The 22,921-nt window shown below is 41.0% G+C and overlaps 1 protein-coding gene across 2 annotated transcripts in view; it reads left to right on the plus strand.

Annotated features, from left to right (window-relative positions):
- ZDHHC8 (zinc finger DHHC-type palmitoyltransferase 8) overlaps window positions 1-22,921 on the plus strand; it is a 234,645-nt gene that overhangs the window by 172,131 nt on the left and 39,593 nt on the right. Inside the window, exons 10-11 of one of the 2 annotated variants that reach the window (XM_054006426.1) lie at window positions 809-1,845; window positions 9,418-21,257. In XM_054006426.1, the coding sequence (XP_053862401.1) occupies window positions 809-1,845; window positions 9,418-9,601 (1,221 nt within the window). In that variant the 3' untranslated portion in view covers window positions 9,602-21,257. Of the gene's footprint in view, window positions 1-808; window positions 1,846-9,417; window positions 21,258-22,921 lie in introns of those variants that run through there. The other variant, XM_054006427.1, reaches the window with a different exon arrangement.

Genomic DNA, 22,921 nt, shown 5'->3' on the forward strand with positions numbered 1-22,921 from the left:
TTACAACAGAGGGGCTTTCTTCATGGTTTCGATGTATATAAATAAAACACGGGGTTTACATTTCCTTGTCTGATATAGAACTCTCTCCCCACACAGCGCATGAAATGGGAAAAACTCCTTCACCTCTGCATCAAAGCCACAACTTTTGAAAGTGACCTTTGACTGAGGGTGGCTCAGTTTGTGGCCTCTCAACTTCAACGAGCTCTGGCCTAGATTTCAGAATCATTCAGCACTTGTCACATCGTTCGATGTCAGTAGGAACCTGGGGATGCTCAGGACCATTAAAAAGTTAGCCCAAAGTGTGTGTGGCTGGGCTCTCCGAAATGGAGGCTCCAGAAACTGGAAGCTACTCTTGGAAAATTTTATTTCTAATCTGTAGGGACAAAGTTTTCCAAGGTCAATGTTGTCGAGTCAAAATCTGACCTACTTTGACAGGGGTTTGGTCTGAAAGGGGTGCTCACCTCTGTTTGCAAAGGGCTTTGTTGCAACTGTCAGTGTTTGCTCCTCAGCATATTTATTATGATCAGTAATACTTACCATGTAACAAATATGAGTTAACCCTTCTCACCTCTGAGGTAAATTATTATCACTGTGTTGCAGGTGAGGAATCTGATGCACAGAAGTTAAGTGACACTTCCAAACATATAGAATGAATCTGTATCAGATCTGGGCTTAGAATTTGAGATAACCTGATTCCCAGCTCTGTTCTCACTACGCACTTCTCACTCACCAGGAGAAGCAAATCAGTGCAGTGTGCTGTGTTCTGTCATAGGGTGCCTTCCCTTTCTCATACTCATCTCTGTTTTAGATCACCATGCAGGAGGGACACAAGCAAGGAGTTTTGATTGAAGAGAACAACCGGAGTCTTGATTATCAATCAGAGCCCAACCTGGACATCCCGAACTACAGGAAGAGCTCACTTCACAAGACTTATCAGTCCTCCCCACTCCAGATAGACTCCTTTGCCGTCAATTCGCGATCCCTGAGCTTGAAGTCTGCCAGCAGGAGAGGGACAGACAAAGTGCCGCTGCATCCAATAAAATCAGAAGGAGCTGCTTCTACCCCCTACAAAAGCATCTTTTCCCCCAACTCCCTATCAAACAGAAATGGAAGTCTGTCTTATGACAGTTTGCTAAACTCCATGTCCCCCTCCGGGAGGAAATGCATAGCCCATTCTGCTGTTGGCTCCGTGGGGTACCATTCACCATATTTGTCAGCCAAAATGTGCCACCTACGGGGGAGCGAGCTGCAGCGCCAGGCTCCACAGAGTTTCAGCCCGGTGCTGGGGGGCCCAGCACCGCACCAGCGGGACCCCTCTCCCGTCCGTTACGACAACCTTTCAAAAACCATCATGGCATCCATCCAGGAGAGGAAAGAAATGGAAGAGAGGGAGAAGCTCCTCCTCTCACACCCGGATTCGGTGTTTGCAGACTCAGGAGTGTATGACACCCCTAGCTCTTACAGCCTTCAACAAGTCAGCGCGCTGTCTGAAGACCCTCGCAGCATGGTGATGAGATATGGCTCCAGAGACAATTTGATGACTGCGACTAGTTTTAGCACAAGGAACCCTATATTGCAGTCCTCGGTGTCTTCCCTCTCAAGTGCAATGGCCAGGGCACCAAGGACTTCCACAACTTCCCTTCAAGCCGATTTAGCCAATAACAATGTCCAGTCCCATCAGGCACTACAGGCCAGGGTGAGCAATGGCTCCTACAAGTCACCAGGCCATCAGGTCCCATCATCTCCTACAGGGATGCCTAGGTCACCCTCTTACGGAGGTCCGAAGGCTGTCTCATTTGTTAACACTGTGGAAATAACAGAGGTGCAATCTGTGGGAGCACAAAGGTATGGATTGCTTAAATAGCTTGTAAGTAACAAGGTCGTGGTTGCAGGCGAGTATAATAGCAGTTATTAATTGTCAGGACCCAGCTTACTTGTTTGCTTAAAAAATAGCAGGCATTGTGATGTGCGTGGGTAGCTCTTTAGTTCTGGGTCTCATCACAACCTTATCATCACTGAACATTTGTTCATTTGTTGTTACTCAGGCTGTAGGTTGTAATAAGGAGTTTCAGTAGGCTGAAGTGCTTCGTTAAAGGCCTTCCTCTTTTTCTTGATAACATGTTCCAGTAATGGTGGAGTATTTACTCTAACATTTTATACAAATGATTGAGCTTGTAAAACACCTTTTGGTGAAAGAAGAGTTTAAATTTTATAATGTGAAATGTCTTGATGATTAAATGAAGTTGTAAAGTTCTTACAGAGTTAGGCATAAACAAGCATTTAATTGAACAAATTAGGTACTTAATTGAATGAATTAGATAATTAATTTAAAGTTATGGGGCTGATTCTGCCACTCATAACTACACTGAGTATTGCCTTCTACTTTAGGACTGCTGGCAGCATAAAGTGTTACTCATTGTGAGTAAGGATTGTAAAATCTGGCTCTTAATGATTATTCTGGGTGCCCAGTAATGTGGAATTGGCGATTAAAGAGCACTGGTCAATTAGCAGCTACCCACACCTTGCTGTATTCTTCCTGGCATAAGGAAAGAAAAATTCTGTGTGAAAACTTATTTATTTTATTATTTATATATGTTACGGTTATACTTTTAGCTATAATCCCATAAATTATTTGGATTGTCCATAAATAGAGAAAGTGTTTCCTCCCCAAAGCCATTCCTCTTTTAATTAAAAAAATATTTTCCTCTTGATTTACTGAACTGTTAATTCTCAGTTCATTCCTCTTTCCACAAATGGATTGTTCATGATTAAGGCTGCGAGTCTGTCACGGAGGTCACGGAAGTCACATATTACGTGACTTTCTGGGACCTCCGTGACTTCTGCAGCGTCTGATGCGTCTAGCACGGAGGCCGCCCGAGCAGCGCAGGCAGCCCCTGGGCCAGCCACACCAGCTGCTGCTGGAGCAGTGTTGGGCCATGGTGCCTCCCCTCCCCAACAGCAGCAGGGGTCTCGGGCCACCATGCCCTCCTGCCCCCCTCAGCAGCAGTGGGGGTCCTAGGCCATGCGCTGTCACCCATCCCACCCCATCAGCAGCAAGGGTCCAGGGTCGTGTGCTGCTGTCCACCCTCCCCCCCCATCACCAGCGGGGGTCCTGGGCCGTGCGCCGCCGCTTTCCCAGAGCACCCATGATGCCCCCAGGCTCCCTCCCCCTCGATCACCCAAGCCTCCCCCACCCAAATCACCCACAGCGCCCTCAGCCGCCCCAATCCCAGAGCACCCAAGATTTAGTCAGGGGTATATAGTACAAGTCATGGGCAGGTCACTGGCCTGTGAATTTTTGTTTACTGCCCGTGACCTGTCCATGATTTTTACTAAAAATACCCGTGACTAAAACGTAGCCTTATTCATGAAGGTGGGTGCAGTGATTGATTGGGCCAGTGAGGTCCAAGCAGTGATATTAAACTCCTATAGCTGTGCGACTCTTCATTCAAGTCAGATAATTTGCCCAAACCGTTTTGTAAAATCTGGTTTGCATGTGTAGCAATTTAAAATTAGATTGTTTTATATTGCTTGTATGAGATATTGGATACAGATGTTGGCCTTGTTACTCTTCTAACCTTTAGTGGAGATACTGATCTGTTTCTATGTAAAAGTATGTTTTCATTCGAAAACAGACTAGGTGAAATTGGCCTTCCTTCACTTTCTTAGTAGAGATGATTTAACAAATAATGGAATAAATTAATCTAGATTGTTCTGAATTGGGGCATATCACTGAACAGATTATTGATTGAATTTCCTCACATGTATTTATTTGAACATATTTGAGCTTTTTGGAGAAGTCTTTTAAAAATATGGCTTGACTATAAACAGCTGATAACCTCTTTTGATTGTTGTGATTAGTCAGATAACTCTCATGATATTGTTTCTGTTTCCTGATTGGTTGACTATGCGAGCACTTGCATGTGAGAATTGATAATTTGGCTTCCTTGAATACTTGCAGTTATCACTTTGAAATCTGCTTTCTGCAACCATCCTTGCCAGTAAATCTATTGTACAAATGCTCCCCCAAAAGGAAAGAATAAGAGGCAAGGAGCATGGCAAAGAGTGAGTTTCTTTAAAAATACCAAGTAAATGCTGTTTTAATAAATAAATAAATCCCCTCTTTTTTGCCCATCACAGCTGTCACCTCATGATGAGTTTCAGCAGAAAGACCCAGAAATGAACAGCCCTGTAGCCCGAATTAATTTCATCATGGAGGTGGTCCCTATAAAACAGAATTGAGGCTAGCTGGCAGGCGGCATCTGGGACGCTTGTAGCACCACTTCCCATGCTATAATGGTTCTACAGAAGAATAGAGGGTTTCAGTTTGGGTCTTGATATGAATAAGAGCATGGATAACTGGTATCTGAGCAGTTTCCTGAAATGCTAGCATCAGTCACGTGTGGTTCTCCCTCTTCCTTGGGGAAAATATGCACCTCGAGTTGGAAGGTCTGAAAAGACTTCACAATACACAGCCCATACTGTAATCACTTCAGCTGAGTGCATGATGGAAGGATCTAATTCTGTGCATCAGGGAAGTACATCTTTTTTCCATACCTGATGCTTTGTGCACTCTGTCATGCCCTCTGGTTAGTTTCCAGATTACACAATCCAGCACTAATTTAAAGAAAGCCATTGAAACAGGGCAGAAACATTACTGCCTTTGCCCTAAAATCCAGTGTTAGAAAGTTTCTCCAATGCCTATTAGTGGATTGTAGTTGTTAAAATGATTTTCTCAGTGGTAGAATAGTGAACATTCAGCAAGAAGACACTTCTGTCCTTTTCTCTTCTTTTCATATATATTAAACTAATGGGTTTATTTTAGTAAGAGGAACTGTCTGTTTTCCCGTACAAGTCTGCCCTCAGTTTGAGCCCCAAAGATGCCAGTTGCTGCTATGGTAATTAGTATAAGGGGTGGGGAGGGAAGATGCTGATACAACAGCTGTTTGCATCACATTGGTCTCTGTCTCTTGTTGATCACACAGCTGTCACCTTAGGGGCAAGTGGTATAGTGTCTGTAAATTCACTCCAGGTCAGATCTCTGCAGTTTTCAGAAATGCTAAGTGCAGTACAAGTGGCCTGACTAATTTTTTTCCCCAAATAGGTTGAGCACCCATAACTTCCATTTGAGGTTAAAGGGAGTTACAGGTACTCAGCACATCTGAAAATGGGTCATTTCCATTTAGGTGCCTAGATGGTGCCCAAAGTCAAGCATAAAAATCAATACATTTGAAACTTTTAGCCTACAAGAGTCAAGCTGCAGCAGGAGTTCTGTGCTGGTAACTCTGCATACATCTAGTGCTCTACCTCCCATGACAGCAGCACTGCAGATGCTAATGCCCCTCCTCCACTTTCTCCGAACTCCTGTCTCTCATGTTTCATGAAGGAGATCCTCAGACCCCTTATGCTACATGATAAGAAGAAACTGGACTATTGAGATCAAATTCAGTGCTGATTTAGGCCCTGTGTAATCCCTTGGATTTCAGTAAGATTGCGCATGGTGTAAATCAATGCAGAATTTTGTTTTTAAGTAGTTTGCACTAAAGTTGGGAATACAGCTTTTGGGGAGCAAGAGATTCAGATGCTGACAAGCAACTTTAAGGAAAATACATACCAGGAACATCCCTGATTTTCCCTTAGGAAGCAGCTGCTTTATGTACCACAGAGAACCCACATATTGGGAGGAGGTTCTCTGGCCAGTATAGGACTGGAGTAACTGTTCTATGCTGGTCCCCTCCTCCATTTTTATTATTGCAGTAGCACTTAGAGGCCCAGGGCCCCATTGTGATAGGCACTGTTCAAACAACATAAGAAACATGTCTGGAATGTACTGCACTCCTGCTATTATTCTCTGCCAGTGAAATGGCCCACAAAGGGTCAGTCAATACAAGTCAGTCCATTTTAGAGCAACCGTAGGGCATTAATTGCATCATAAGGTCAGGGCCAGAATCAGGGCAGAGCAAAGATGGCTTAAAGCTATGCCTGGAAAAGAAGGAATGAAGAATCCAGCCTATTCTGCCTTACTTGGCTTTCCTCTAACATACTGCTGGTTCAGCAGGAGATACTGATAGAAAGTGCCCAGTGATACTGAGTGGAGGAAGAGGGAGCAACTGGGAATTACTGAGCTAAAATCTAAGGGACTTAGATCAGAGAAATAAGTTCTCAGGAAATACATGATCTTGTGCAGAATCTGCATGTGAGCACTTCATGTTCCCTCTATTTTCCTTTAACCATTTCATTTCCTCTGGGGCTGTGCTCCACTGAGCAGGTGAAGACTTTTGTGTTTACTTTTTACAGAAGATCAGGGACACTGGCCTTTAAATCACCACACAAAAACTGGTTTCTGGAGCTAATTTTCTTGATCAAGACAAACAAATCCCAAGTGACATGCTATAAAGAATTATAGGCTAAAGTCTGGCTTCAGTCACCTAATATCCCTTGGCTTAGTTGTATTAATTATAGCCTTTGTTTACAGAAAATCCAAGATCAACATCTGTACATAGATCTTGTCTACACTGGAGAAATTTGGCTGCTCATCCTATTTCTCCAACAAACCCTGTCCTACCAGTTTGCATTCCTGGCGATGGGTGTAGATTTCGGAGGGCAGTGCCCCCCCTCCCCCAACTGCAAGCACAGAATTTTCTCCTCTACACGTGGGCCCATTGGCGTGACTGGAGCTGCCCCACTCCCGCAAATATAGAAATATAGAGACTACACTTATGCTCCTGGCCCTGCCCCAAAAGCAGCACTCCGCCCACGGAACTTCATCCTCAAGTACTACACTGATCTGACTGCGCCAGGGATGGGAGTGTGCATGACCATTGCAACAAAAACTCCAACTCTTAGGTCTGTAACTCTCCCCACAGATACTGGCACTCCAATACTATAGTGATCTAGGCCATAGCAGAACAGACAACACTCTTGCTGCAGCCCTCTCACATCTGTGTTTCTGCAGGAGCTTCTGATAAGCTTTTTGACAAGCAAGAATCAGGAGCAAATGTTCGACCTGGCTTCCATTTTAAAAAAAGTAACAAGAAATAGCTTTGGTACCCAGGGACTTATAGGAAATCTCCCATAATTTCCTGGGCTCCCAGAAACCTTTTAAAATCTGTGAGGAGCCAGTGCTTCAGGGAGCTATTCTGGGAACTGTGGGGTACCTGGAGGGTAATGAGACTGCAATGGAGCATTGCAACACTAATGTGGATGCAGGACAGAACTTCAGTCAAACCCGCATGGATACGCTGGTACTTACACTTGTGATGTCCTGCCAGTTCAGTTACCTATAGTTTGGTTCTCTAGTGCAGGCACAGCCTAAGTGTGTAGCAGAACTTTGGTTGGCATGAGATACTGGAGCCGCTTCTTTAGCTCCAGGGCAGAACATTCATACCAGGTGCCAGATGAGTCCCTGCTTCTCCATCCTGGGAAACTTTGGGCCAGTTGAGAGAGACATATTATTTTGGAGCGTATTGTGGCAGTGTGAAGTAAAGGCTCATCAGTTGGGTGCAATAAATCCTACCTTATGCTGCCATCTAAATGCTTTGCTTCCATGCAGAGTGGGCCATGTTCTAAACCAATTAAAATTGTCTTGGCTTGCAGATTGTCCCCCAGTGTGAATAGCACATTCCTTTTAAAAAATGTTCTTGACACAAGGTAGCTTTTGCTACAATAAGTACATGTAGTGAGCACATATGAGATACTATTATGTAGTAACCTAGCCTTAAGAATGGGTCAGATGAAACTGATGCTCCATCCACACTGATAGCATATAGTAAAAGAAGAAACCATGTTTAAAGATTCATGATTATAAAATTGCTTCAAAGCAGGGGACGTTTTTGTAGTGTAGCTGGGATCTAAAAGACTTCAAGCTGGAATACCAAGGGAGTGATCCAAAGATTACTGAAGTCAATGGAAGAAGTCCAGTTCGTATCAATGGACTTTGTATCTGGCTCTAAGTGAAAATACTGATGAAAGCAAGAAAAATTCCTCCATCTCTGTTTTGGGAAGGACAGTAAGTGTACACACCATCACATTATACAGCCTTAGCCACAGGTCATCAGCAGAATTTGAACCTGGGACCTTCAACACCAATTATAGATATCTCTCCCACTTAAGTTAAAGTAGTAACTCAGTGAGCTGCTAATTGGCTGTTATCCTCTACATAGACTAGCCATTAGACAGGGACAGGAAAAAATACTTTGTAAGCATGTTCAATGTCATTGACTTTTTACAAACAGCACTCCCCATTGAAATTACCTGTGCGTTCTCTTTAAAATTCAATGACACAATCTGGCCTTATACAAGAGTCAACCATTTCCTTGCTTATAAAGCAGTCTCATCTGCTTCCTTATCCCTGAAAGGTAGTGTTGAGAAATTGATAGATTGATGCGACTGACATTAGGAGCAGCCAAGTAAAAGAATCTGCCCTAGAGCACAAACTAACCTTGTTTGTTTCAGCATATTCCATTCATGCTCCATTTATGCCTTACCTGAGGGCTACTGGATTGTGATGGACAAAGGATTTATACCCTACTTTGACATATGTTAACCTTTTCAAAATGGTAATTTATTTCATAAAGATCCTTAATCATATCTGTCATAATTGTTCTGTAAGGGCCAGATTCTACAGTGCAGCCTTAAAGCCATCTTACCCATTGCAGGAGGGATCAGCCCGATGGAAGGGTGATTTTCTGTTGAGTGACATAGGAACTCTAGTACTGCTGCTGGCATATCAGGAAAAAGGGGGCCTGGCTCTTGCACCCTAGGCTATGGTTATCCTTGGTTGTGTTTCAGCTCCCTTGAGGCCTTTGCAGAGCATCCCTTAGGCTGCTCTAACATGATAGATGGAGTCCAGGAAATGCAAAGGTGAGCATTGGTTAACACGGCACCAGGATCAGGGGAATGGAAACATGAGCTTTAAGCTACCCTTCCTGACTTGCACTCTGTGTTTCCTCTGTAGTTGAGGATCTGGCCCTAGAGGCTTATGCTTTACTTTTATTATGACATTTAGTGATTAGTAACAGCATTCTGTTCTTTCACTAGAAGTGTTTTGCTACTGCCTTTCCTTAGGTGATTTTTCTGAGTGCTTGTTTTTCTTCTGAACATAAGTAAAATGAAGTTTGAGCAAAGGCCAGCAATGCAGAAGAGACCTTTCAAAAAAGCAAATTCTTACACAATAAAATCCAATCCAGCAAAGCATTTAAGCATGTGAATAATCCCAGTGGTCCTAATCCAAAGGCAAAATTAAGCTGCAGTCTCTACTTTCAGTGTGCCCCGATTGACTTCAGTGGGGATACTCACATGCTTAACTGTTTTGCTGTATCAGGACATAAAGTAACAAGGGCAATTGTTTGTCTGGCTAGCTGGCTGCCATTACTTTGATCACTAACCCTGGATCGCTTTATATTTATTTTGTTGCAGGGAGGACATGCAGTTGAAGACACCTCACAGTAAAATAAATGGACAGCCAAAAGGAATTTCCAGGGCAGATTGTCGACTGGGTTCAACATCAAGTTCCCAGGGGGCCCCGGTCAGTCCTGCTAGACACTCAAACGTTAAGAAGGTGTCTGGCGTTGGTGGAACAACCTATGAAATTTCAGTGTAAAATAAAAAAAAAATTAAAATAAAGAGCCATCCATTAAGCCAGCCATGAAGCTAGGTGCACTGTGAAGACTCAAACAACATCAACCACAAAAGGAGCAGCAGCTGCCAGTGTCCTTTTTGGGTTTTTTCTGTTTGTTTGTTTTCATCTTTCTCTTTTGGCCAAAAAAGAGCTGCAGCCTTATTCTTGTGGGAATAAAATTGTACAGTCCATCAGAAACTGTCTCAAACTGACTGCGGAAACTGGCTACCACCTAGCACCACAACCACAGAGATTATTTCTTTCATGAAAGAGAGTGAAAAAGCCATTGTGTATTTGTCTGTCAAACAAAACTGTCGTGTAGAAGTTGTGCTGTGATGAAGAATTAATCTGGGGTCATGTTTTTCCTCACCACAAGTTTTCTGGCCAGCAAAATCTCGGGACAAGCCACTGGCCTGACTCTATTTTCTTATAGACATGGAGACCAGACTCCCTGTTTGCAGTCTGTGTGTATGAGAACTACCATTTGTCCCCAAAGCATTGATGGTGTTATTCCTCCTGCTTTAAAGGAACCAGGCAGGGTGCAGTGACCCTCAAACATCACGTAATGTTTTAAAGTCTCTCTTTCTCTCTCCCCACCCCCACCGCTGGCTCTAGGGAGAGGAGAGAAAGAATAGGAGCAGCTTCTCACTGTCCATGATTCGCCTCCCTGTGTGTGAAATTCTGTGTGTGTGCGTTTGTGTCTTATGGAATTGGACTGCCACATAAGTAAGGATTTATCATTCCTCCCTGTTGCTCCCCCTCCCTCTGTTTTTAAAGGCTTCTTACTCTGAAAAACAAGCCTCTAAGACATAAAAAAAAAATTCAGATGGGAAAATATATCTCTCCTCCTTTTTGTTTATGGGATGTATGCAGTAACATGGTTTATTGTCTTGCAGTGGTGCAGTGTGTATAATCTTAGAGGAAAGTTATCATGATCTGTTGAATTTGCAGTGTGTGTGACTGAACCAAGCACCATACCTAGAGGATATAAATTTGCTGCCTGCCTAATGACCACCAGCCCTTAATATTGCTGGGCAGAAAGTTTTTTCCAGTCAATAACTTTTTTAATATCAATTATGTCCAATTTAGTTCTCTGGGCTTTCCTCCTTCTCCTGCCCCCACAGAGCTATGTTTACCTTGTTGGGTTTTGAGGCAACATTATTTTAAGAACCAAAAAAGAGCCAGGCAGATAGCATATGGAATCTCTGCCTTCTGTCTGGTTCTTCAGAGGCAAATAGGTTTTGCTGGACATCTAAATTCATCTCCCCTTCAGGATGTTGGCTTCAAAGGGATTAATGTTTTATCTGCATGCCATGCTGAAAATGGAGAGATCTCCAGATATTTGATAGTCAGAATTTATGTAACAATACATAAAGATGGTTTGTTTTAATGAACACTAAGATTTATTGTCCATCGAGGAAAATACTGACCTCAGCTTTGCCTTATTTAACATTTGCCTCATGATTCAGTAAATCTTGACAGCCACCTCAATATCTGCTTATTATGTCCCTTGTATATCACCTCTCTTTTTGAGAGGTCGGATAGAAATGCACGGTGGTGTTAATCAAGCTTCTGAGTAATGTTCTTGGCTTGAACCAGATCATCTGAAGAGAGAAATTTGGAAAGTAACATAGCAGAAATAGACCTAAAGTAATAGTGGACAGCAAACTAGATATAAGCTTGCAGTGCAGTATGACAGCAAAAAGGCCCAGTGACATTTTGAACTGCATACACAGAGGCATCACAGAGCAGAGAAGTAATAGTCCCTCTATATGGCTTTGGTATAATTTTACCTAAAGTATTATCATTAGTTACAGGCACTTTATTGCAAGAACTATACTGACAAATTGGATCAAGTTCAGAGGGGAACAACAGATATAAACAGAGAGCTGGAGAGGCTGATTTAAAAAAAGATTAAGAGCTAAAATGTGTAATTAATTGACTGAGCAATGATTAAGGGAAGGGGGTGTGATAAGCTTACAGATATATAATTTAAAGGATGTAGTCCCAAAGGTGATACAAGGGGTTATCACTGGTAGCAAATGGCTTATATTTAAAAGGAAAAACATTAAACTCAATAGCAGGGGAAGGGGTTGTGGAATAATCTTCTAGTAGGAAGCCTGATCACTTAGAACATTTAAAACTAAATTGGACAAAGTATTAGAAAACCTTCTACAGGAATCAATCGTGTACTGGCAAGGGGCTGGTCTAGATGGCCTTATAGTTCTCTTCCATCTTTAATTTCTACTCATCTGCAATTTCAGCACAAATTTAACTCCTTGAGGGGTGAAATTCATCTCTGTGGAGAGAGTAGCCCAAGGCCTATGCATCACTTAAGTATCACTGTCACACTTAAGCCACCAAAATAGGGGTTAAGTGGAACGTAGACCTTGTGTTGGCAGTCTGCACAGAGGCAGATTATATCACCCTGAATGATTATAAAACCAAACCATCCAAGTGAGGCTTTTATATTGCACCAATGTAGTTTTTAAAATATGCATCCCATGGCACTACACTTTGAACATACTTTGTGATGTTAGAAAAGAAAAATCTACATATCGTAAGGGCAAATAGGCCTTTGAAATTACTACATAAATTCCTGAGCAAGAATGGCTCAATAAGACTAAACACAGTACTATATGTGTAAACCTTTCAAACACTTATAGCCAGGGTTATTTAGCTATAACTCATGTGGAGAGAGGAAGAAAAATAATTGCATTGAGGATACAAATAATTAAATTAAGGTGCAAGTTCCATATACTTTTTCTGAAGGTGGTTTAACTAGAGTTGAGACTCATCTGGCGCGTTAACAGGCTTATGATGGTACTAAAATTCGTTTTTGAAGTTTGCATATAGAGTAGTGTGAATGACTTGGAGATGGAAGTACGTTTTTCAACTCTTCCTGGAAGTAGTAATCTAAGAAGTAATTTGAGATTGCACACAGCAAGTTCAGCCCCATTCCCATCTAAAACCCCAGTCCTGCAATTGGAGCCGAATGAGCACAAGCATCTGCTTGCATAGTTCCTATTGGAGGACTGGGGATCTACTCATTAGCAAAACTGCTGTTGACTTTGGGAGCAAGATCTGGCCCGTGTTTTTTTTTTCAAGCTTTCCAAAATTACAGTTCTTCAAGCAATTTACAAATTATCAGTGATGTGCTACTTTTACTCACATAGTCCTTCAGTTTTTAGAGACAGTAAGGCTCAGAACTTCAGATGGTGTGATTTGGTGTAGCTCTCTTTATATTGGATAGAGCTATGCCAAATTACATTAAGTGAGGATCTGATGCCCTGGATCATAACAGAAGATCCACTGCAGGTTAATATGTTTTTAACGTAGACTCTTGTTTGGTCTTTCTTAATTTGTGCTTCAAAAGTCTTAAATCTTTTTAATATGTTTTTATTTTTAGCAGTAGATTGTATATTATGTCTATTTCTTATTTAAGAAACATCAAGTTTTCATTGCAAATCCCATTTTATTAGCATCATTTCACTGTTCATTCATTCCAGTTTAACACCCAAGTTTCATTTTAGTACAGTGTATCTTGAGAGAGCTGAATCTCTGTAGCTTTAATTAACTGTGTAATAAATAGAGTAACATGACATTAAATGAACCTTACTCCATGAACGGGTGAAAGAGGAGATGTTTTTACTTGAAGACTTACAATTTTTCTTTTTTTTACTTCTTTGTGTTTTGACTTAATAGGAAAACCTGCATAGCAATGAATTTGAAATGGTGGGCCAAATTCTGCTCTGACTTACAACTATCATTTGGCTCTGTATGTTGAAAACTGGATGCAGAAGTAACTGAGTGAGCAAAAATTTTGTGTTGTCTGAAGGGGAAAAAAACCTTAGGGGAAAAAAACCTGTATTTTTATGCAGCTGGGTAATAGAGTTTCAGAGAATTGCAGGCCTGTGAGTAAGTATATTAAAGAAATCTCTGCCTTGAATTATTGTGGGAGGCTGTCACAGGACGCACACAGCCAACACATGTTTGTATTTACTTTTTAAATTAAATAAAACCCAAATTCAATCATTTCTTTTGGTTAACCTCAGCTTCTAAGAGCTACCCAGACCTATGCTTTAATGTCCAAATCTGATATGTGGCAAATGAGCTGTTTGTGTTGCTGTTTTGAAAATGGAAACCAAGTATTATCTGAACTTTGCCTAAGATAATTGCATCATGAATACTATAAGGGAGCCTCTTCAGATGATGGCTGCACTCCTATAAAGCTTAAATGATGTGGAAATTGCAATGCGGTTTTCTTTGTACTATACCTCTGGTCCAGCCTAGAGATATATATTTGAAGAGGGAAGGGTGGGGAGGGTCAATGTTGCTGTCACATAGACAGTTTGGGAAGGTTATGTTGACATGTTTTTATGGTCTATATTTCACCTGTTCTGCCACCTTGAATTGTTGGAATGTATCTGTGCAGGCTTTGTGGAGCTCTGTCTGTAAAACATTTTTGTGGCTCTGGTAATATATGTGTGTGTGTGTGTGTGTGTGTGTGTATAATATATGTGTGTGTGTGTATGTGTGTATATATATAAATATATATATATATACACATACACACATAAATGTATATACATAAATATATATATACACACACTTTGGTATTTTAAGGTGTTAAGTTTTCCTGGTGTTTCTGCATTAGACTGTATAGCTTCAGGATTGTCCAGAAGGTTCATATGTTCTTTCTACCCCTTTTCTGAGGCCTTGTTAATGTTCCATTGATTACATCACAGTCCATGGGCCAAATCCTAAGTGGCATGGAGCATCTTCAGCTCCCCCTGACTATATTGAGAGTTACAGATACTCAGCACCGCCCATGGGCTGGCCTCCATGCATGTGTAAAACGTAGAAGTGTGTGAAATGTGGTAGTCTTGCATGGAACACAGGTCAATCTGGATGCAAAAACCTCCGGTGGTAAAACACAAAAGGAACTAATTGAATCTTAAATACCTTCTTCTAGATGAGGGTGGAAAACAAGATGAGGTGACTCCTTATGGTAATCTCTGAAGGCACTAGTATTGCCAAATGATTAAGTGTGGTATCCAGGATAGCAGGATGTGTACATCTGACAGATAGCCAAATTCCAGTCTGTCTAACCACCTCTATCAACCCGTTTGTTTCTAGTCTGTGACAATATGCCAGTTAGGTCTGTGCTACTAGTTTATAGTTGATACAGTTGTCAAACCCTCTTAAGAGCAGCTGCTGTGGGATCTTAGAAGCCATAATGTGCAGTATGCAGACTGGTGACACTGAGAGAGGATTCATTCATGAAGAGTGTTCATTGTAAATGCTTGTCATGCTTGTGTGCTAGAGTCTCTTTGAATGATAAAGATTAGGCTATATATATATATAAGGATCGGATCCTCAGCTGGTGTAAATCAGCATCGCTCCATTGATTTCAGTTGAGTCAAACGGCTGAGGAATTGGCCCACTATATTTTATATAAAATCATACTGGCTTATTCAGATGTTTTCTATAAGACACAGCTAAATTTACTAAGTTAGCATTAATTTCTCTGATTTCTTTTTTCAGTTCTGTGGGTCAAGTTTCGGCTCACTTTTAAAACTAGATATGAGAACATAATATTTGAAACAAGGAGAGACACAGATGGGAACTACTTGTGCGGGTGAAAATAGCTTTTAGGGGAAGAACAATTACATTCTAAGTGGATTTGAATTACTGTCAAAATAATTTTTGTTCGTCTTATCACAATAACTGGAGTTTTTAAAGAAGACATTTCATAGCTGGTAAACCTGTATCATCGAAACATTTCAAAAATGTCTCTGTTAGACGTTTCAAACTATATGGTGAAATATGATCTACTTCCATAGTTAAAAAGAATTCTAAAGAACCGATGGTACATTTGACTGTGCCTTATAAAGATATATGATATGTGTATGTATGTGTATATATATATAATATATACATAAGTGTGTACATATATTCAAAGAAAACTGGTTACAGATCTGCTCACCTGGTATATTTTAAATGTGCAACTGATGTTTGTTTACAGAAACAAAATTAGGGGCTGTGTCAGCTGCAATATATATATACCAAAAATATTTGTTGAAATACAAGCTGAAAATACAATAGAAGGTTAGATCAGAGATAGCATCTCTGCCAAAGGGGTCTCTTGAAGGCTCTGAAAAAGTAAAATCAAGTAGGTGGCAGAGCAATTTTAGACCCTTTTGAAGAACATTTAAAAAGAGGGGTGGTTCTGAAAGCTTGGGGAAAACCAGTGTTATTATCTTAGACCTTGTCCTTTAGCCTAGTTCCATATATTTATTTTCACTGGTATACCCTCCTATTGCCCCATATCTTATATATTCGCCTTCTTTCAAAGCCATTGTAGAAAGCAGGATACAGGACCTGATGATCTTGCTGTGGTAAATCCTTTGTTCCAGTTCATTTCTCTGCATGTCTCCATATCCCAAAGTGTGTGCAATATGGCTGTCTTGTTAGTATATGATGTCTATTAGCATCCTTCCTGGACCTGGATCTACAAAGAGGGGAAACATGCCTGGTGCTCAAAGGAATAAAGCAGGGTGAGTGTGGAAGGGTGGGTTGCATTTCCTAAAAGAGGATAAGAGGATAGAAAAATGGAAGGAATTCCTCAAACAAAGCAGCCTTGGAAAAGCTGGCTCATGTACAGCAGCAAGACACCTTGTTTCTCATTGATCTTGGCAGCATTTCATTAGTCCTTTCATGTGAGCAAACTGACCTCAGACAATTTCTTCCTCAGTAGACACACGGCCGTACCCATGTACTCAGCTATGGCTTAAGCATATTTTTGGACATTAAATCTTGTTTCAGAGTGAGATAAGTGAGTCTTGGGTATAAATAATTCATCCTTTCTGGTGATTGTGAGGAAGAACTTACATTATCCATGTTATCTTTCCCCTACACTTTCTTTCCCTCATACTATCTCATACCATGTAGCTATCCTGTTACATTTTGTTCACATTCATTCCTTTTTGTGGATCCTTCAGACACTTGTACCATAGAACTGGGGTTCTGTATTGCTCTTCTTTAACAGTAACCGTTTGTGGGAATTAAAGAGGATTAACACTAGCTGTCCTCCATGTATTAGATCTAGTGTGTAGATCCACTCCGGGAATATCTGGCCTCAGCAGCAATAGCAGACGTGGAAACATTGGCTGTCTGGTCAACATGAAAATGGTCAGCATCTGCAGATATTCCAGCTCTCCATTCCTCATTAATCAAAGTTGCTCAGGACTTCTTGTGCACAACCCTTTAAGTGGAGAAACCCAGTTTGTGGACCAGTGCTATGGCAGAAGAGTATGTTATGATTTATGGGCCGGATTTTGCTTCCAATGGGCCTTCCAATAGTCAAACAGAATCTGAAGACTCCTCATGGGAGCAGAGAAGTACAGCCAACACAAAAGTTCAAAAATTGCTGTTTTGTTCTTTCTTTTTCTCTGCATTCTTCTCTTGAGCCTTCAAGGCACATCTGGTTCATATTTTCAAGCTTTTCTTCACAACCATAAGGACGTATTGTATTAAAATGAAAGCAGTGATTCTCACATAATCATGACTCCAGGAGCTGGGGTTTTAAGCAAACCATCCAATATTCTGAGACTTGCCATAAAATCCTGAGAGTTGGCAGCACTATAATGTAATTTCCTAACAAACATCTAAGGAAAGCCCTATTTACATAGTGGATGTTCACAGAGCCAGACTCACCACAGCATTAGGCCAGTGTGACTCTATTGAGTTACACTGGTGTAAAACTGGGGTAACATCATGAATTAGAGCCCCACATCCATCTCTGTGTTGTGACTAGCAAAGCTCTTGGCTCAAAATTAATCCTTTGGCAATTCTCCTGCATTTGTTTGTTTGAAAAAAGAATATAGTTACTTTCCTGCCTACCCTGACCAAGAAACCAGCTGATGATATGATATGGATTCTGTTGGCTAGTGTATGCCCCAAGTTTGGGACTTTCAAAGTGAGATTATGTGACTTGGATGTCCAATCTCTTTGACAGCTTTGAAAGTCCCAGCTTAAATTTAAGATTCACTGAGACAAACAATGGTAATATTCATGCTGTCTTTAGAATTCCAGCCAAAACATGTTCTTACTTGGATTTCAACATCACCATGCAATCCTTGTGCCAGTGCATGAGAACCAGATGAGGAAACTGACTGGAAACAAAAATGAAATTGTCCCATCAGTTTTCACTCTGAGATCTGGTTGGAGTGCAGAAAGCAAGCAAAGAGTAAAAAGGTGACTAGTTTTCTTAAATTATTTCAGTTTTAAATGATCTAAGGTATCATTGTTAATTACTCAAGTAAGACATTTTGTATTTTAAAAATTTCCCCTTTGCAAAAAAACAAAACCAAAAACTAACCACCTTAAAAACTTTAAATGGTTTAAAAGCCTTTCTTGTAACAAGGGCGTGTAGGGTACCTGCCACGTAAAATCCTCAGGACCCTATTGAAATGTCCAGGGTTTATTTAATCTCTTGAAAATCCCAGCACTCCATATAAGTGCTCTCTTACTGGAATGTTTTTGCTCCATGGGGTCAAGAGTACCGTTCTGAGGATGCACTTAAGCTATTGCCTGGACTTGATGCCGGCTGGGAAAACTCTCATTGAGATAGTTTAGGGAAAAGATTAAGAGACGATACTGGTTTGCCTTGGAAGTTGATGCCTGAGGAAGAGATTAAGGAAAAGTTAGGCTGTCATCTGAGTAATGTATCGCTTTGGAATTACCATCCATGTTTTGGAACCAAAGTGTCCTTAAGTGAGTGTGTATTGAGCCACAGATGCACACATGGTCATCAGTGGAGACTGACTCTAGGGCTTTCCACACCAAAACCACAGCCTTGGCCACCTGAGATAAACAAATAACTCTCTTAGATATGGCATGAGAGAGTACCTGTTTCCAGAGAGACATGAGACCACATAGCAAGCCTGTGAATTACATGTGCACAGCTCCCAATGAAGTGGTGAAATCCTAATCCCATTAAAGTGAATGAGAGTTTTGCCATTGACGTCAGTGGATCTTGGATTTCATCCAATGTGTAATTCTTAAGTGGCAACTTTAGGACATAAATTATCTAACATTAGAACAACATTTAGGGTTCCTAATTAGAACTGGTCAAAAACTTTCAATAATTTTCAACAAAAAAAGGACAATTTTTTGTGAAAACTTTCACCAATATTTCCCCATGTTTTGACTAGCTCTACTTCTAATGGCCCTGCTGCAGCACACCCACAAAGCCTGTGTAAAAGGGCTCTATACAGGGGATCTAAGAGGGCCTGGGATGAGGAAGGAATCCTTCATCCACAAGCTAGGGTTTTGGTCATGGAGCAGCAAAGCAGTACTCAGCGTCTTCCTGCATCCACCTCCATGGGAAATGTATAGCTGTGGATGATGGGCCATGGCTGATAGGTCAGTTCCCATACCATGTCCCCAGACCACCTGCACTGTAGCAGAGAAGCACTGTGCCTGTGGAGGTGAATAGATTCCATGTGGTTCACATACACTGGAACCACTGCAGTTCCACTGGGTTGAAAGACTCCTTCACCCAGTTTAGAAGAGTGACAGCATATTGTCCTAAGTTACTGAATGTCTTAAAACACTTCAGGATCCTTGGATGAGAGGCACTAGGGGATCACAATTTAATATTATAACTTCTATTATGGCAGACAAAGCCCACAATAATAATCAAAAACACAGGCATTGGAAGGAATAAATGTTGTCCTGATTGTTCCTCTCGTGAGATCGCACATTAAATGACTTCATGCTACCAACAAAAATCTTTCCAAATATCCCTATCCTTTTGCTCTTGTTTGTTTTTTTTTAAAGCTCTGGAGAAGGCATTTGATATAAGATTTGTAGATACAAGTTAATGGTCTGATCCTGCAGCCTTAATCAGGAAAAACTCCCATTGCTGTCAATGCAACATCTTAGTAAATTCAATGAATTTCACTGTGGGCTTAGTCCTGCAACCCTTACCCTGCTAGTCCAGTTGGTCTCAGGATCAGCCCCTAACTGGCTCAGTGAAAGATGTTTAAATGTATAGATTTAAAAACAGGGAAGCAAATGCTTGTAAATAAATGGGTTATGATATGAACAGAGTGATTTTTCAGAAAAGTTTTATAACAAAATGCAAACAGATTATTTCCATGTAGTTGGTCACAATCTAATGTACATTAGATAACAAAATGTACAAATTTTTCACAGGTATTGTATTGGCATTTTCCCAGTATTAGGTTTTATGATTTGCAGAAACCAGTTATATGGTCAATATGAAGGATGATCTGGTGGGTAAGGCACTGGAATGGGCTTCAGGAGAACTGGGTTCAGTTCCTGGCTCAACCACAGATTTTTTGTTTGACTTTGAGCACATCATTTAATCGCTCTGTGCCTCGGGTCCCCCTGTGTCAAATGGGGGATACTGCCTCCTGACCTCACAAGGGTTTTGTGAATCTTTGCAAGGGCTCAGATCCTACAGTGATGAGGATTAGATAGATACACCCCACAGGTATCCAGGAGCAATTCTGTAGCTTTGGGCATTTTCAACTCCAAGCTAAAGACTTTAGCATCTTTTTAAACCACTTCCTGGGTGATAAGAGTTTTGAGACTGGTTGTCTGATGGATGTTGTTTATGAGAATCTAGATCTCATATGCTGACTTTGAAAGACCAGTTTAGTACAGATCCGAAACAACTTTCTGCCTTGATTCTTTCTTTGACCTTTTGAATATTTCCCTATAATGTTTATCCCTCTGCTGATACCCTGATTACTATTTATTCCAAAAGGGTATATGCATGACTGCCTTAAGCAATTTAGCTCTCCTTTCCCTGCTTATTGGGATGGTTGTACATATAATTTTTTTTTCAGACAATGAGCAGAAATACAGTAGAATAAACTGCAGTAGATTGAGTGGCCTTAGAAAGGGAATACTACATCTTACTGAACTGTGGGTCTGTAGCACGGAATACAGCGTGACAATGCGCTTTTGGCACCACTGCCAACGCGTGGGTTGCTGAGGAAATACAACTTTTTTTTATTTTTTCTTGAGAGCTAAAAAGCTACGATGTTGCCATGACAAAAAAAGTTATTACTGCCTGTCTTTTTGGTGTCCATTTTAATGTTGTACAGAAATACATATAAATATATATCTGATGCCCAGTATTCATAGCACATGAAGGATATCAAAGAAGGAATAAAATCATATATATTTCCGTGGCTAAGCTGGTCCTTTCTCCGGGACCTGTTTTTAATCATAATTTGAACATGGTTGGGAGGGTTAGAAATAATAACTCTTTGGATGTTTAAGATATGAAAACACACCCTGCTTTTAAGGGCTAGTTGGTTAGACGTGTGTGTGTGTGTGAGAGAGAGTGTATGTGTGTAAATACAATTTGCATGAGTTTATTTAAATGTAAAGGCAAAATAAATATATTTATTTTCACTTGTATTAAAGCACAGAATGGCTGCCTTTTTCAAAACCTGTAACCCTAAGTAAGAAAATATACCATGGTAATTTACTGTATTTCTCCCTCATTTTTTTACCGAATTTATAATACTGTTCTCTCTGGGTATTTTACTTTTCATTTAATTTCCAAAATAAATTTTTTCTTGTGTTTTATCTACATGAATTCTTTAGATATCTATACAGACTCTTTTTATATATCTCTAAAGTGCTGGAGATTGCAGAGTCCCATTTTAGCATCGTGTCATGTGCTGGTGAAGGATCTTTATTTAGGCTGTGAGGGTTTTTGTTTATGTACTTGCAAAGATAATGTGGAAAAATCACACACAAATCAGTTTCCAAAAGAAAAGGAAGAGGGACAGAGCAATGGCCCCTCCTCTTGCCCTGTCCTCCCTGGGGCTGTAAGGGTGCACCCACAATCCCTGTTCCCCGAGGAATATTCTGCCTTCTTTCATAGATTGATAGAAAGCCAGAAGGGACATTGCGATCATCTAGTCTGATTTCCTGTGTAACACAGGCCAGAGAACTTCTCCAAAATAATTCCGACAGCAGATCATTTAGAAAAACGTCCAATCTTGATTTAAAAACTGTCCGGATGGAGAATGCACCGTGACTCTCAGTAAATTGTTCCAGCGTTAAAAATGTACACCTTATTTCCAGTCTGAATTTGTCTAGCTTCAACTTCCAGCCATTGGAGAGTGTTATACCTTTCTCTGCTGAATTGATTAATCAAGCCCCCCCCCTTAACCTTCTCTTTGTTAAGCTAAATAGATTGAGCTCTTTGAGTCTATCACTATAAAGTTTTGCTAATCCTTTAATCATTCTCCTGGCTCTTCTCTGAACCCTCTCCAATTTATCAACATTATTTATTTATTCATTTTTAAAGCAGACTGCCTCCCATTGTTCCCTCTTGGGCAGGGAAGCTCTGCGCAACCCCTTACTATGTGTAATGTGCATCATCAAGCCCTTTATGATTTGTCCTTTTGACAGGGTGTTGTTAGGAGCTGGGCGAAACCTTATGTGCTGAATTAAAACCCATTGAGCCGGATAGCTGTGAACTCACCCTTCAATTAACTTAACTGATAGCTCAGTGGTTTGAGCATTGCCCTGCTCAACCCAGGGTTATGAGTTCAATCCTTATGGGGCCATTTAGGGATCTGGGGGAAAAAATCTGTCTGGGGATTGGTCCTGCTTTGAGCAGTGGGTTGGACTAGATTCATAGACTCTAGCACTGGAAGGGACCTTGAGAGGTCATCAAGTCCAGTCCCCTGCCCTCATGGCAGGACCAAATACTGTCTAGACCATCCCTGACAGACATTTATCTAACCTACTCTTAAATATCTCCAGAGATGGAGATTCCACAACCTCCCTAGGCAGTTTATTCCAATGTTTAACCACCCTGACAGTTAGGAACTTTTTCCTAATGGCCAACCTAAACCTCCCTTGCTGCAGTTTAAGCCCATTGCTTCTTGCTCTATCCTTAGAGGCTAAGATGAACAAGTTTTCTCCCACCTCCTTATGACACCCTTTTAGATACCTGAAAACTGCTATCATGTCCCCTCTCAGTCTTCTTCTCTATGACCTCCTGAAGTCCCTTCCAACCCTGATATTCTATGGCACAAAAAGCCTAAGCCCCCACCTAAGACAAAAAGTGTGTACCTACCCAAGCGCTTTTGACTCAATATTGTTTGGGGGCGGAGGTGAGAGAGAGGTGCTCGGTAAGCAGCAGTCCTGTTACTAACTGGCATTGTTGGCAGAATCCAATATCCCCCTCCCACCAAAGAGGGAAGGGGATATTGAAGAGGTAATCATAAAAAGAGATGG

The sequence above is a fragment of the Malaclemys terrapin genome, chromosome 16, assembly GCF_027887155.1.
Source record: "Malaclemys terrapin pileata isolate rMalTer1 chromosome 16, rMalTer1.hap1, whole genome shotgun sequence".
NCBI classification, from domain to species: Eukaryota; Metazoa; Chordata; order Testudines; family Emydidae; genus Malaclemys; species Malaclemys terrapin.